The sequence below is a fragment of the Hirundo rustica genome, chromosome 3 (assembly GCF_015227805.2).
Source record: "Hirundo rustica isolate bHirRus1 chromosome 3, bHirRus1.pri.v3, whole genome shotgun sequence".
NCBI lineage: Eukaryota > Metazoa > Chordata > Aves > Passeriformes > Hirundinidae > Hirundo > Hirundo rustica.
The window spans coordinates 4,307,092-4,324,087 of NC_053452.1; the positions used below are offsets into that span (position 1 = coordinate 4,307,092).

Genomic DNA, 16,996 nt, shown 5'->3' on the forward strand with positions numbered 1-16,996 from the left:
GCCATTTCTTTTTTGCTGGATGCTGGGCTGTGTACCACAAGTGATAATTCAAGAATTCTACAGGTGTAATTCTAGCATCAACAATATTTGCAAAAAAAAAAAAAAAAAAAAAAAAATCAATCTCATCTTCTCCTCATCATAAACAATTTACTCTTTACCAGTGACAGCATTTCCCTTCCCAGCATTCCCAAGTGTGTGATGAACTCCGGTCTCATAGCTTCACCTGCGCCCTTGGAAGCACTGGGCAAAGCTTCCCAGCTTGCAGCATCAGCTTTGCTGGGAAGCTAAACCAGGTATCTGCTGAGCTGTGGCACAGTTACTAGGCAAAAAAACCACTCCTGGGGGCAGAGTGAGACAACAAAATCAGCATTTTTAGGCTACAGTATTGTCTTGCCTCCTTAGAAAACGCCCCTGTCAGATGATCAGGGCTCAGAATTCCAAGCAGATACAATGTGTGGGGGGTTTTAATAAGGTTTGATTTTATCTTAGATGAATAAGACAAGGCATGGAATTATAATGTATATTTCAGACAGGTAAGAAGCTTGCTTGGCTTCCTCAAAAATGGAGTAATCAGATGGTTGCCATGTCATTAATTTCCCTGTCCTCACTCAGCTGTTGAACAAATAAAATTATGTTAGAGGTATCTAACTGTATATACTTCATTAACATGCTGTTTTCAAAGAACAATAACACAGTTTCTGTGCATGTGGAGAGAGGCAAATGAGAAATATTTCCTTTTTTTTTTTTTTAACATTGTCCTTTCTTCCTTCATTGGTGAGCCCAATTACAAAGCCATGATGTGACTATGAATTCTTAATACTGCTCCCCTGGTAATTTATACTTGGTCATTGTTTTCTTAGGTAGAACAATATTAGGGAAGCAATAATGTTTTCACAGGCACAAATGGCTCATGTCTTATATTCTGGCTGAAACGGTGAAGTCTCAAGGAATTAATTCAGTCCACGAGCAACTCCTCACAACCTCCTAATATAAAAGCCTACATCATAAAAATGCGATAGGTAAGAGACCAGTTTATTTGATTACTTCTTTTTGTTGCCTTAAATTCCAATAACTGAAGCTGGAAAGAACTGGACTCATGAAATGGGAAATAAGAAATGTTTACTTGACACTACATTAAAGACAGGATCGACCATGAAATATAAGTGGAATTAGTTTGTGACCTAAGTTGCCTTTTCCTGTTTAAGATAATGGCTGCTACGATTCTGGATGCAAGATACTAGAGAACAAAAAGTCTCTGTTTAAGAGAGAGGCGTTGTCACAGGATTCCCACCTCCCATCTCTGCCTCCCTCTACAAGCCTTCTAGCCCCCAAAGTGGGTAAGCACAGCTCAGACAAGGGATATATAAATCACACAGCATTGCTTTGTCCAGTCATACTACAATGAACGCAAGGACCATTCACTAGACAAGTATTGTACATATACAAGTTTCAGCCTGATCTTTAAAAACTAGAAGGTTTTAGAAGTCCTTTCCAATTACATCCCAAATACATCTTTTCTAGCAGCTGAAAGTTGCATTAGGTAAGAACACATCCTGTTCATCTGTGTCAGGCCAGTGCTGGTAATTACCAAATACCTGTGGATCCTTGTGTGCGTGAAACTCTTTTCAGTCCCTATTCCCAAGTTCTTGCTAATTCAACTGTGAGCTCGTTTATCTTTGCAGTGCAACCACCACTGCTCAGTCACGCTGCTGACTACTGTCCCTGAACTAAAGCCACAGGATAACACAGTGAAGCCAGATCACATTAAAAAAAAACAGCAAAAAAGGATTGTTACTGTGTATTAGTAACAAAAAGCAGCTTGAGTACCTTTCCCAGTAACTTCTGATTACATGGGTTATGCTGGTACCCAGCTCACACCATCCCTTTTGTGTTCAGCCTGGGATACAGTGCTAGTAAAAGAGCCCATAAAGGAGCTGCCAGTGTGATGGCAGATTCTGTTGTCCTTAATTATGCTTAATTATGCTATTTAGTGCTGCCTCTATCCGTGTTATTTACCTTCCAAGAGAACAGCACACCAAAATGAAGGTATGATTAAGACAGAAGGCAAGAATGAGTTTAACACGTGCTAAGAATGGATAATGGAAGAGGAAACGTAGGAAAATACAATCAGAGAATAGTTTGGGTTGGAAGGGACCCTTTAAAGGCCATCTAGTCCAACTCTGCTCTGCAATGAGCAGGGACATCTTCAGCTAGAAGAATAAAATAGAAGACACGTTGGCCTTAGCCCACCTGGTTATAGCTGGGTGGCTTCAAGACATAAAAATAGACAAAGAAACATGAAGTTTCACAGTTTCTGCAGTTTTTATCGTATTGTCATTGTCAGGTGACTAGTTACCCCCACATCTCAGTAGCTCTGGAAGGAGGAATTCTAAAGGACCTGACCGTGGAATGGAGATTGTGGGAAGGACGAAACACTTGGCAGTGAGCTCCTCTTTGAGCTGGGCTCCCAAGTGTGGTGGCAGCAAGGCAAACCTTACCTGTGTTTGTCAATTCAATTAAATGCATATTCTGTGTAAGAATCCTATATCACTCCTACTTACTGACTTTTATTTCATTGCATTAGAAGCAAGGATATTAATCTTGCTCCATGCAAGAGCTCTTATATTGCCTTCTAGGACATTTGGAAGTATTGCTTTTAGTTTAAGAACACATTTTTATTCTCAGCATGTTGCTTCCTCCCCGCCAATATTTCAGCTTTATCATTAATTTGTGAACCATAACTCTAGTGAGAATATTCTCTAGGCTGATAAAAATAATTCCTACATTTCTTTGTCTCTCAGTTTATGAAAAAACTTTTTAATAAGACAGGAGGGTTACACTGAAAAATAATCATAAACTAGATTTACATTTTTACAGTCAATAGAGAATGTGACACATATATTATAGACCTAAACTAGGTAAAAGGGTATTATTTCAAAGGCTTGTTAGGCTTCCTTTACCCGCAACCAACTCTGTCGTGGGTTTTTCAGAGCACCAGCACCCACTGATAGCTTGAAATATCTCTATAAAATCTGTCTCTAAAAAAAAACCAGACCAGAACAAACTATACCCCAAAACCTCATTCTATTAGGAAATGCAATGAGCAAAAGAAGGGTAGATATAGCTATGACCACAACACAAAGGGAGTTATCTGGGGTGGAACTGTCTCATCTTCTGCGTACATATTGCCAGGTTGATAGCTGGGATGCTGCCACTACAAGATTAAGTGTAATTTCTGCTGGACAACAATATTTATTTAGGTAGAATCCAGTATCATTCCTCCTAATTCTGCAATGGCTGACAGAACTGGCTTACTAATGCAGTCTCTCCTGTTAATTTTATGTCTCCTGAGAAGAGAGACATATGTCTCCTGATGAGAGCAACCCCTGCCAGAGCACAGCTCACTATGTTCACTGTCACTGCTCTCTCTTTCCTGAGCCTTCAACCTGAGTGATCTCAGGGCCCCTTCTGATCTTAATATTGCAAATTATTTCTTGAAGAGAATCACAAACACTCCTGAGGGTAAGGTATTAAAAAGGCAACATGCCCAACACTCTGAGTATGGGACTTCAACCAAGCAATAAAACAGAAAACAAAAATCCCTACTCTGATACCAAACATTCCAAGAGAAGGTAAATTCAAAGGTAACTCCACAAATTAAAGCAGAGGGCAATATGACAGCAAGTAAATTCAAAGGTATTTTATATACCAAATGGCAAAAAATCCCCAAGATTATGACTTAAAATCTGCTTCTCTTGAAGGGTAAAATAACTCTAGTTCAGTTTTCATACTTCCACTTTTTTGCTGCTTTTAGACAAGTCCTCCATTGGAGGGGGACAACACAAAAATTACACAGAAGCTTTTCTGTGTTCAGAGTTTGTATCTGTGCAACCAAGATTAGTGGAAGAGAGATCAAGCAACTATAACACACCAAGGTGCTGCTAAAATGGTCAAACACCTAAAAAGGATTCTCCTCAAGACCAAAGTGTTTATGGGCACCTTCATGGAAACACCAGATGAATGAAAATTGTGAGAAGAAGCACAGCCTGTGTAAGGTGACTTCAGAGGGACTCCAAACTCATCACAGGTTTGTTTACAGTTTATAATACAAAACTGAGCAGACTCAGAAGGAATTTGTGACAAGTCTTCCAGTGTTATCAAAGTACATTGACAATTTTATGGGTGGAAGCATGAAAATTACTATAAGCCCTCTGTTACAGACAAAACATCTGAGGCTCAGCATTCGAGAAAGCTTTAGATGCTCCACCACTTATCACAGCGGTAGATTTAATTATCATGTCACAAAACACGGTACGCTGAATGTGCTGCTTACAGCGAGCTGGTGACGAAGAGTTTGGCACAAGTAAAAGGAAGAAATAATTTGGATGGAAAAGTAATTGTGGAGCTCCCACGCAAAACCGTCCCAGATGTCCCGGGTGATTTCAGATCTTGTCGATACAGGAACCCACCTACAATCAGCCAAGGGGAAGAGGCTCATTCCCTACAGCACCAGGGGCAGCCATGGCTGTCTTGGCTGCATGACACTGAAGAGGTGGAGACAAAGCCATGCAAGGTTGGTTTGTTTGGGCTAATCTATTTTATTTTTGAGTTGTGCCACATACATTTCCTCCAAGTGTCTTATAGTGTACCAGCTAAACAGATTACAGGATGATATTGAGTGTCTTTTACAAAGACTACAGACTACTCCTTAGAAGGAGCTGGAAATGTGGGGATAAACAAGGATGCTCCTGGATGATGTTAATCCATGGGCATCTGAACTGTTGCAGTTCAACCGCAGCTATAATAATGACCATACACGAGTGACCCAAGAGACACTCCAAATCCAAAACACTAAGTTGGTAACACACCAAAACAGATAATGCAGTGTCAGTAGCTCAGCTGCCATGTTTCAACTCGGGGAGTATTTACAGGTTCAGGCTCTTCCATTTTGACTGCGATGGCCCATGAAAAGCATCTGCAAGCTGACTAGGGATAAAGACAGTACGCCGAGACAATACAATAAAGTCAACATCAAAATATTGCGGAGGGAACGCCAAAGAGCCTGGAAATATGCTGAAAGTTGGACAATTTGTGCAACCGCGTTGTGTTCCCAAGTCCGGCACAAGAATGTACAAATCATTCTGCCCCAGAACTCGGATGACTAAAACCATTACCTTATTCACACCATCTGCCATTGCTTGCAGTGTTAGCTCTCTAGGTCCATCCACAGTCTTCCCATTATCAGTTGGTCCCCAGCTGGCACTGTATATATCAATGACTTGAGGCATATGACTGATGGAGGAAGCCTCAATAATGTCCGTCATGAACGGCTGGTCGAGCATCCGAATACCTGTTGTTTTAACCAACATGAGCACGGAAAAATGCATGAACCAGCACAAAATGTATGAACCAGCACCTGCAGAAGGCCCCCCAATCACAGGTATTTTAAGTAACTGGCAGTTTCACCCATTCAGGAACTCTGCTCTTGGCATTCCCATTTCACCAGGGTGTGCTTACCCAGCAGGATGCCAGTGTTAAACACCCAGCAACCAAGGCAACACGGCCCAGAAAGACAAAGAACAGTATTGTTAGCTTCGTAATTACACCATGTTTTCCATCTACTCTTGGAGAACACTTTAAAAATACCAGAGTTCAGCAATCTCAGAAATTCAGTGTTTCAATAGTAACAATGGCATTTAAAATAATATTTTGTAAGCTAGCAAAAAAGAGTAAAACCACCCCCTCATCTAACTTACATTCGGTTTTGTGTTCACATGTCATTAGTTTTTCAAGTAATTTTTCTATTTATTTTGGTGCATCTCCAGAATTTAATCAGAGGAGGGAAACATGCTACACAGCAATTTCCTGGAAAAATATCATTCTGTCAACAGGCAGACACAATAGCAAAATATGGCCAGCATGTGGAGGAAAAAAGCAAACTAAAACCTGCTTCCTTTAACCCATACTGCAGTAGAAGTTAAGAGTTTAAATGATGCAATCTTAGGGCATGTCAGCTTCATAAAACCTCAGCGTTGACTCTAAGTGAGCCAGAGTGCAACAGACAGCAGTGCAAGCCCTTACATCCATCGTGCCCCACACAGGGGACAATTTCACTGACAGCCAGCCTGTCACTTGGCCTCAGGATGAGACCTGAGTAACCAGGGACTCATTCCAAGTTTAATTTGTATCCCTGGGCTGAAGTTCAGCTTTTCCCAACGGTTTAGGATAGGGATGGGGAAGAAATCAGTAGCACGAGTGCCAAACAGTGTGAATGGAGATCAGGGTCCAGAGTAAGAAGCCAGTGGCTTTACTGGTATTTAACAGAAAACCAGTGTGTCAACAAAGCTGGAAAAAGGGTGGTATAAGTTTCATATAGAAGTCAGACCAAAGCTGGATGTTCTTGATGGGCTAATTTGAGCTAGAAATTATGAAGTCAGACTCAATGGGTGAGAAATTGCTTCCCATACTTAAAAAATGCAGATCTGCACAGAAACCACTGTCCTGGTTAAAAATACAGGTGTCTGCCAAGGAAGGCAGGAACCCTTCCAGGAATGGAAATGGCCCCCTCCCTCCAAATTATTTTAACTTTGAAATTATGGGGCTTTCAGGCAAAAACTATGGGGAAAGCAGTAACAGTTCTTCACTAGAACATATATGTGTCACAAGACACACAAACAACAACAAAACAATGCCAGCAGTTCCCCACCCATTAAACAATTTCCCCTTTTTGTGTGGCTATGACCACAACAGGCCGTGGTTCCAGACAAACCAGCAGCGTGGACCTGAGGACAGTGGGGGAACAGGAGGAGCCACACCATCTTCGAGGAAAAAAAAGAGGTACAAGAAAAAAATCAAGTGAGGCACCAGATCCTTGGCAATCGACCTCCCATTCATTCTGCAAACATGGACTCTGAACCATGGCAGCAGCAGACCCTCAGCTTTCATGGACTTCCAATGCCACGGACCACACAGCGGTGTTGCCAATGCACATTGTCCTCAGGCAGGGAAGGCTGGCAGACACTTCCAAAAAACTAGAGGGGATTTTGTTACAATGTGGACAAACACCAAAGATTATTTGTGAGCGGTTGGTCATCAGAAAAAGTCTTCACACCTCTTGATTTTTAAGCAACCAGCTTGAAGTTGTAGAGTTATATGAATAATATGGGCACGGTCCAGACAAAATCCTATGCCTCAATTCAGATTCCTTGAAGAGTTAACTCTTGAAAGAATGTAAATTTTGTGGAATATCCCATCCCCAAAGGAGATGTTACCCTCACTGAAGAAAGGAGACATTCATTAGACCTGCCCAGCCAGTTACTAACCCTCAGTGATTTTTCTTGGGTAACAGCTTAGCAAACATTGCTTGGTGCCCTTCTCTGGTGGAGATTCAGCTTTCAGTCATATAGGTGACAGGTGAAATGCAGCTTTCCTCAGATTCTCCTGACACTACAGTGAAACAGGGACTGGCCAAGCAGAGCAGAGCTGTCTGTGAGCACACACTGTGGACCATCTCCAAGAAGCAATGGGTACATCCATGCTGATGCCCTGGTGTGGATCAGGGAAAGCAAAGTGAAATTCATAAGCATCTATCCCTGCCTTCTGTGCCTCAGCTCTTGTCATGGAACAGTTTTAAAAGTGGGAAAACTGGATCTCCTCAGATTTAGCTAAACTGACACAGGGTGTTGAGAGCCTAACTTGCTCACAAGCACTGTGTTCAATATATATGTGCAGAGAAGAACTCGTTAGAAGTAAAAATACCCAAACACACACAAGGTGTGGATGCTGGGTGCTAGGTACCACCTGCTTCATGCTCTGCATCCTCTCCTATCACTCTGTATCACTGTTAATAAAGAGGAAACCAACAACCACAGAGACCTACAGCACGGCAGGTCCTGCCCTGTGAGAGCCTAAAAAGTAAGAGCAGCCTGAGATTTGCCTTTTCAAATGGTTTTTAGGCGCAGCAGGAATTCATACTTTACCTCCTGCAAAATGAGATTTGCCACAAATGGTTCTACAGCTGTGCAGGGAAGAAGCACTGAAAATCAGTACACGAACAGGAGCTGGCCCATGAAGGAGCAGAGCTGCTCTTCTGCACTGTTATTAAAGAGCCTGTATAAGGCCCTTGATTGAAAAGGCAAAGCCATGGAGAAATTCCTCTCTCCAGCTACTGTGATAAGTAATAAATACATGGTCCTGTACCAGTATGCAGCCCTGTCCAGGGCAGCACTCTCTGTCTCTGCAGGAGGAGCTCTGCCTGGAGCACAGTGGACCATTTACAACTTTGGATTTCCACCATACCTGCCACTTTGGAGTTGTAGGCAACTCCCACGCCGCAGATGTTGTTGTTGGCAGCAGCTGACACCTCTCCTGCACACCTTGTCCCGTGGCTGTGAAAAGGAAGGCAGAGAGACCAGGTGAGCCCCAGTTAATGCACGTGCTGAGCTGAGCCGGATCACTGTGAGCTTGTTTTGCCTCAGTCAGCTCCCAGTGCTGCAGAGGAAAACCATCCCATGGCAAGCTGCTGAGTGCTGGATACTGGGATGAGCTCATTCCTTCCCAAAGGAGGTGATATCCCGTCTCCCCTCTTGCAGAATGAGTGATGCTTGCTCTGAAGTTAACACGTACTCTTACACTGCGTTTAATTGTAAAGCTAACCAGGCCTTTTCCTTTTAGCTCATGAGACAAGTTCTGCCACGTTACCAACTCTCAACAGACGCAGCCCCTGACAGAACAGTGTAAATATAGGATCAATATTAATCCCTTTATTTCTGTGGCTTGACAGCGTGACACCCATTACTTTGAACCTTACGGAACAAAATCTGGTTGCCTTTTTGCTGTTTGAACATGCAAAAAGAGCACATCCCTGCCCACCAAAAAAATGCTACAGGAAGAGGTGGGTGCAGAGGAGTAGCAGAAGGGAGCCACAATGGTCACAGCAGCGCTGCAGCACGGCTGGCCAGGCCCAAAGCTGTGGGACCTGAGGCATGTGCACCCCTCTCACCCAGTGCCTAATTCCCAAAAGAGCTGACAGGGTGCTCCAGCTCACAGAGCTACTGCTTTCTGCTCAAGTGGGAAAAGTCTCTGCTCCGGTACAGAGGTCCAGGTTAGGGCAGACATGTGGTATTTCAATAACACCTGGTGTCTGTGAAGTGCTTTACAGCTCTTAACAGAGACTCTTTAAATGGGAGTGGCTCCTGCAGGAAGGGAGATTGCATTTTCCTTTCTCCTAATTCATCATAGAAATTAAACTCAAGGGAAGAGAAATGCAGACAACATAACCTAGTTTTTAAAAAATAGCACAGCAGCAGGGAAACTACTGAAACCTGTGCTGCTCTCAGGGTTGTTTTTTTTTTTTTTTTTTTTAAAGTCTAAGATGTTGAATCAATACATGAATCCATCCTACTGCTCACATCAATCCACTCTTCATCGAAACTGGCGTTGATCCTGCAGCATGCTAAGGATTCATGCAATTCAAAATACTACATTATAAAGTTATACTGAGTATCAGATGGACCTCCTTGGGAGGCAGCAAAACTATTTTAATCACCTTTTTCTCTCTCCTTCCCTTCTTAAGGTGTCTGGAAAAGGTAAGTGGAACATTAGCAAAAAGGTGAAAAGAGGCACATACTTTTTCCTGCTCTACTTGGGAGAATGTATTTTTAGAGGCAGTTCCATAAAGATGACTGAAGAAGATCTCATCTGCTTCCTTTTAGAAAGGGGGCAGAGAAGACAGCAATACAGATTTCTTATTCAGCTGCTGCAGAAATTGCTATCAACAATCGAACAACAAGATTTTCCCTCATGTTCTTGCTCAAGGAAGTGTGACAGAAAACATTCATTGCTAGGTGCTATCAGTGCTGGGCATTCATTATCTCGTCACCTATGGGCCAACTACAAGCCACAAAGAATAAATGGCTTTGTTCAAAATTGGCTTGACTAATGCTGCGGTGCAAAACATCAGTGATGCTGCCAGATTACTGTGAGAAAAACTGTATTAGGACCTTCCTGTCAAAAAATTTTTACCATAACGTCCTCTCCCTGTCCTGGCCTCCCCATAGCAGTGGCCCACACAATGGAGATTATAAACAGGCCTATTCCAGCAGCTCAGAGTTTCAATATTGTGCTGCTGACTAGAGAGAGAGAAAAAAAAAAATCACTTTGAAGTTAGTGGAAATGCATTTGGTTGAATTATTAATGGCAAATAGCAGACGTTTCCAACTCAGCCCTATTTGGTGTTCATGTATCATTGATAAACCCTTTGTGGTTTCTATGAAGTGACTCATGCCACAGGAATAAATCCCAGCCTTTCTCTACAGTGTTCACCTCATCCCTATTTCAATATTTGAAGCAAGGGGCTAGAACACAAAAATATTTTCATCTGCGAACAAGCTACTTCAAGTCTAATTTATGTATGTATTTATGTATTTATTTATTTATTTATTTAGCAAGTGGAACAAGCCTTACATAAACTTCATGTAAGTGAAAAGATGTTACATGAACATGCATGAAAAAGTAAGGTTGGGAGAAGCAGATATAGCTGGAAGATGGTTTGGTGTATTTGTGTATTTGAAAAAATATCCATACTAGCTATGAAAATTTCACTCTGCTTTGTCTTTGAAAACAATTCTAAAATCCACTGCCAATGGTACTGTGCACGCCTCCCCACTGACATATTTTTGGAAGTGTCAGAAGTGGCACAGATTTTTATTGAGGCTCCTTTTCACCTGCTTTGAAACGCTTCTGCAGACAGCAAAGGAGAGGACCCACACATCCTATCTCCAGCTGTTTGCAGGGGAGGGCTAGGCAGAGCTGCAGTCTCAACAGCTGGGACCATCTGCCTTTCCTGACCACTTTAGCTGCTTGCATTGGGCAGCAATTAAACATGCAGAGCTCAGGTGGACACTTTTCTGTGGCAAATGCAATCCCCTTTTTACTCAGATGGCATTGTCAGCTTCTGAGCGTTTGAGTGTTCACAGAAGGGAAAGCATTCTCCTGCTTTGGTTTGGATCCATAGTTAGAAAAAGGTTCTCGTGTCTGAGGAATATAGGTTTCTAAGATAGCAAATAAATGTTGCCCTGCTAACTCATTAGCTGAGTGAGAGAATACACAGAATACAAAGGCTTTTAGATGGAAAGGCCAAAGTGATTCCAGCAGTCTTACAAAGCACCAAATGGAAGGAGAATCTGTGCTTACAAGCAGAGCAGCTGTGATTAATGAAATACTCCTTGCAAAAACCTCTCCTATTTATTCTTAAAGTCTAATGAACACATTGCACATGCAGCTGGCAGCTCACAAAAGCCCTTTGGTGATCAGTCCTCTGCTTCTTGTTCCACAAATCACTTGAATTGCTCACACAGAAATGTATTCTTTATGGGAAAAGGGATATTACGCTCTCCTATTTCGAGTCTGATCCTTCTGCACGCATAACATTCAATGGGAGATACATCACTGCCTGTGCAAAATGGAGCCTTTATTCCAGGTTTCTCTCAATAGATCTTCCATGTAATCACGTCCTATCCAGATGCAGCTACACGTAGGGACAGACAGACTGTCAGAGGCAGACAGCTGTCACATACCAGTGACACTAATTCAGGAGTCAGAAGCCATGGCAAGAGCTTATATGGGAGTATGTCAGCTCGATTAACAGAATAGCAAAGAAATACACAGAGAAAAACAGTCACAGCTACTCCTGGGCAGCTGGGTATGGTGTGCTGGTTTGCACCTTAACCTGTGGAAAACTAAGAGTCCTGCATCTTAAAATTTTCTTATATCATGAAAGCAGGAAAGGGATGCTCCAATGAATGTGCTGCTCCCATGATTTACCTTGCAAGACAGAAAATTCCCTGTGTTACCATAGAAATGTCAAGGTTCGTGGTATCATAGAGAGGTTTGGGTTGGAAGGGACTTTAAAGATCATCCAGCTCCAATCTCCCTGTCATGGGCAGAGATGCCACCCACGAGATCAGGCTGCTTGCTCAGGGCTCCATCCAGCCTGGCCCTGAACATTTCCAGGGATGGAGCATCCCATTGTGACTAAGGATCATTGACAAACAATGTTATACTTCCTAAATATCGAATTTTTTTTTTTTTTCTGAAAAGAAAGAACAGTAAAGGAAATCCACAAAGCAATTTCTCCACCATTTTCCTCCTCCTGTTGCTGATCTGGGCTCCCCATTCCCCCAAGAAACAGAAGAAAGTGCCACAGCTTTCTGAAAACCTGAATGATGTTGTTCTCAATCATCAGAGATCGGGTCACAGACAATATTGCTGCTCAATCCTTCACTGAAGTGCTGTCTTCACCTGGGACCAGAGACAACAACCCCTGCCACATCTGGAATGCTTGAGGTCCATTCAAAGAGACTTTGGGATGTAACTCTCCCTCCAGGGAGAGCTGACCTTGCAGAACAGGTAAGGTTGGCAAACTGGGCCCCACTGTAAAATACTTGATAGCAGCAGAACCAGCGTTAATGGGACTTGGCAGAACATACTTAATTTTATGAAGTTCCACACTGAAAACAACAAAAGCTACCATCACACACTACAGCTAAATTGAATTTTCTTCCTCTCCAGGGCTAAGTGGTGTCTGTCTCCTAAAAAGGTACTTTGCATAAATAAAGCAAGAAAGTCGGCCAACCTTCACAAATTAGAGGCCCAGTCTTTCTCTGACTTTCCATTCACTAACTGGATTCATACTACTTTAAAAGTGCCAGATGTCCTTTCCCATAATGAAGCAGAAATCTCATTGAGATCCTGCTTTGCCTGAAAAATTGCAGGACTACAAAGAAGGACATCACAGCTCCTAACTCTCTTTAATCCATTCCAGGAGGCCCATGTCTGAGGTGGAAGCACAGCTGCTTCTTTGTTGTGTCACTCTGACAGAACTACAATTGATTTCTTTAGAAATAAAAACAAAAAAACCCCATCCAAAACTGGGAGGCCATCCAGTCATCCTAAGTTAGAGATGAAAGCCACATCAAATAGGCCTGAAATATTTTTGGATAGGCACTCAGTCTGAGCCCTGAAATCTTTAAAAAGTTTTCAAATCCTCAGCACTACTGGCAACTTCTGTCTAAGGGATATTTGGAAATTTCACTGAAAATACCCGGAAATAATTTTTGCAAATCCAAGCTAAGATGCAGAACACTTGGTAAAAAAACTGTCAAAAATGTTTCCACTCTATGGAAGGAAAAAAAAAAAAAAAAGTTTAGGGAAAGTGAAAGTCACACTTCCTAAAATCTCAAGCCTTTTCTTTTGGGCCATCCTTATTTATACCATACCTTGAGAACCAGTCCTTCTCCTACTGGTTAAGTTCAGAGCTTTGTTCAGAACACACTGAAGAAGGAATGGGTCTTGGGCCATCACTGGGTATTCAGGAGAAATAACACAACAAGCAGAGCTGCACTGTTGATTCCAAATTTATAAACATGACAGAACAGATTCCACTGTCTGTGGACCTCTCCAGCACCTACAAAAACGCTGCCCATGCACACTGTTCTTAAATCAAGGTGATTCAGAACTTAATCTAAGATCTAATTGTTTTTGAACTGGTCATTCTACACCACGCTGCTGTTCTGACTTCCTTGGCTGCAATAGGATGAAAAAACTTTTTTCCCCAAAGTCTTTCCTCTCTCCAGCTTACTCCCTTTAAATTTAGCTAGCAGATGGGAATCCAGTTTACACAGGTATGGATTACTGGACTGTCCTAGGACAGCTGACAAAAAAGGTATGTAGCCATCACTTATCCAAACAATCTAAAAATAACCTCTTCTGGAGCAGCAACTTCATTTATCAACTGCAAACTTGAAAAAATGATGTTGTAAGTAACCTCTAATTTTCAAGCAGTAGTGAGGCTGCAGTGTCTGCTGTGTGATGATTGAATTTAGCAGGAAACAGACATTTCACAAAGATGCAGAATTTCTTACACAAACCAAAGTGAAGGGCAGGCTGCCCAAAATCCATTTACCTGTTAAACCAGTCATCTGTGTAGCGGGGATAGGGGTAGGGATCATTGCTGCTGAAGTCATAGCTGGCCTTGGCATTCTGCAAAACACAAAGAACACAGAAAATCAGCTGAAGGAACGGGCATGCAGGGCAAAGTGAAACACAAATTGAATGGGAAGCTGAGAATCACTAGCAAACTTTGCCCTCTTCATTCTGTGAGATGTATCTGGACAGAAATTATTGTGCTGTGCCGTTTCCCATCTTCCACAGCAGCGAGCCTGGGGAACAACACTTTCTGGCATGCAAAGCCTCCTGTAGACTAGTGTGGTTAATTGTGAGAGTCCAGGTCACTTACTGAGGGACTGTTCATCAACACTTACAAGAGTATTCAGGTATTAAACAACTTGGTGCAGCAAAGCAAAGGTTAAATCCTATTTTCCAAACAGCGGTGGAAGTGACAAGATGCATGGGTCTTCTGCAAAAGAAGTATTTTTGAAAACCTCATCTGTGGTATTACAACAGTCACATTTCTAAAAGCATTTCAATGCCTAAGAATGTAAATTTCTAAAAATTCAACTGTGAAAACTGCATTAATGGCCAGCACATATGCCTGAAAATCTCTTTGCATACTTTCTCATTCCTTTAGTTGTCTCAACAGCTTCATAAATGTGGCTTTCAGGCACTTTTCAAAATGTCATCCCATGTCTCTGCTTTCCACATAAATCTAAATCATTCCTGATTTGTCCTATCAGCAGTTAAGGACACTCAGCAACTTTTTGATCTGAAGCAGATAGAAAGTTTCAGAAAGTCAAGTGCCATCTTCTTTTTTCTCTCTTAATTAAAAAATAAAGGGTGACTGAAAATCAGGCTTTTAAAAATATTTAGCATCTTCCTCTCAAGTGTATGTTCATTGAGTTTATGTTTTAATAGTCACCATACTCAAGGAACAGAATTATGTTAATTCTTAATTAATGTGTACTTGTATTCCTTTTAAGATTTGGCTGAGCATGCTGTTGAAGATAATTTGAGACTTGTGCATGAATAACTTTGCTCCTAAAAACATTCCCTTTCATCTGATTCTCAGTTCCTGGGATACAGGAATAGATAGTCCACTGGGAGCACCCAAGTCCTTGGGTTTTGGGTTCAAACCCTTCAACTCCCAAAAACTTGTTCCAGAATGAAGTGAGTACAACCTTGTCCTTGATACTCGGAGGGCAGAACTAAGTATCTTTCAAGTTATTGTACAGTGGGGTTTTTTGGGCGGTCATTTCAAAGCCTGGTTGCTTATATTTCAGCAAGGACAGTAAATATTTTGCAGCACTGGAATGGAGCAGAGATTTTCAGAATGGCCCTCAAGTGGCTTGATGCCGTCCTCCAGAGCTCAGAGATGAATCCCTTTTTGAGATCCCTACAGATCTCTCTGTATCGCCACACTAAGGCCCTGATTTTCAGCCTGAAGACGCCTTCCAATCACGTCAGCTATGGCCACAAATTCTCACTGCTTCTAAGTCTTTGTGCCCAGGTGTCTGATGAATTTGCTGCTTTTAATTACCACATCTGCTTACACAGCACTTTGAACAGCATAGGTTTGCATGAGCTAAGAGTAAACAGAACATCACTTTTCAGCCAGGGAAAAAGGGGGAATTTGACACTCGCCTGTAATTCATACGTACAGAGAAGGTGGACAAGAAGCTATTTTTTACTGCTTCTCGTAATTCAAGAAATTACCAAGGGGGAGACTTAGAAGCAGCAGGAAACAAGAAGTACTTTTCCACAGAACACGTAATGAGTTACAAAACCCACTGTCATGTAAATACCACGCAGACATATTACCAACTTCATATTCACTCAGAACTTCTGCTCCCACTCTAAAAATATTGTACCAATGAGAATTGAAACTCAGTCATGTGTTGTGGGAAATGAAGGCATAGAAAGCTCTCAAAACCTTGTGCATGCAGGCCCAGACACAGAAACGAACACAGGGTTTGATCTAAGACCTCGGGAAAGGCTTCCAGATTTAGAGACCAGAAGCAAGAATGTGGATTTGTAGCTTAAGCAGAAACACATTGAGCTAGGTAGTGGAAAGTTTCAGAGCAGAAAAGTTTGACTAGAGAATCTGTTACAAAGGTAGTAAGAAGCTATAAGGTGTAGTACTGTAGGTTTGTGTGTCGTCGTAGGATTGGTAATGAAAATCCACACTGCAACAAAACGTGTACAACAAAATAATTAACTATTGGTTTAAAGACACTAACAAACTTTGGGGCTGTAGTTCATTGGGTAATAAATCGATATGAGACTTTGTAACTAGAGATCTTGCGACTACTGACCTCTGCCGAATGATGTGAAGATGTTCTCACCCTCTCCGAGACAGATGAAGATAAGAGCAATAAATCACGCTTTAAGACATCTCTCAGTCGTCCTGTCTCTCACTCAATCCCCATAATGTGTCAACTGTGTTTTGTTTTCCCACCTAGAAGATATGCAGTCCCCCTTACATGCCCTAAGCTCAAAGGGGGTCTGGTGAGGCTGACTTTTCAGGACATCATCAAACATGCAAGCACCTTGCTATCAACCACTCCTGACTCCAGAATTATCCTGTGCAAAAATTAAGGCTGAAATAACCCTGCAGCTGTGCTGACGCACCACTCGCGCTCGTCGTAGCGACAGAATGAACGATTCAGACACCCCACAGCAATCTGCAGCCCTGCTGTAGCCCCCAGGTAACAAAGCTTATGTAAAGATGCCTCTAGGAAGGCTGTAAACCAAGTTGTGCAGCCACATCCCGTAGCTCTCATTCACTTCATTTTGGATCACGGCACTCCAAGGAAAGAGATAACTAATGGAGTGGGAACCCTCCACAAAGGGCAAAATTAAGAAGAAGTCTTGGAAAGAAAACAACTGCTAACTGAGCAATTTATCTTCATTAGGGTCTCTGATAAAAGATAGTGAGTTTCAGCATGGTGAAGGAGTCTTTCACCCACACTGTGGAAGCAGTGATGGGTAATGAAACAGCAGAGACAAGTACAAATGGACTGCTTCAAGTTCCTAATTTAAA

The 16,996-nt window shown here is 42.1% G+C and overlaps 1 protein-coding gene across 2 annotated transcripts in view; it reads right to left on the bottom strand.

Annotated features, from left to right (window-relative positions):
- PCSK2 (proprotein convertase subtilisin/kexin type 2) overlaps positions 1–16,996 on the bottom strand; it is a 102,239-nt gene that overhangs the window by 17,532 nt on the left and 67,711 nt on the right. For both annotated transcript variants that reach the window (XM_040059104.2, XM_040059102.2), the window contains 3 exons: positions 13,964–14,040; positions 8,299–8,387; positions 5,175–5,350 (listed from right to left, as the gene is read on the bottom strand). In XM_040059104.2, the coding sequence (XP_039915038.1) occupies positions 5,175–5,350; positions 8,299–8,387; positions 13,964–14,040 (342 nt within the window). The remainder of the gene's footprint in view (positions 1–5,174; positions 5,351–8,298; positions 8,388–13,963; positions 14,041–16,996) is intronic.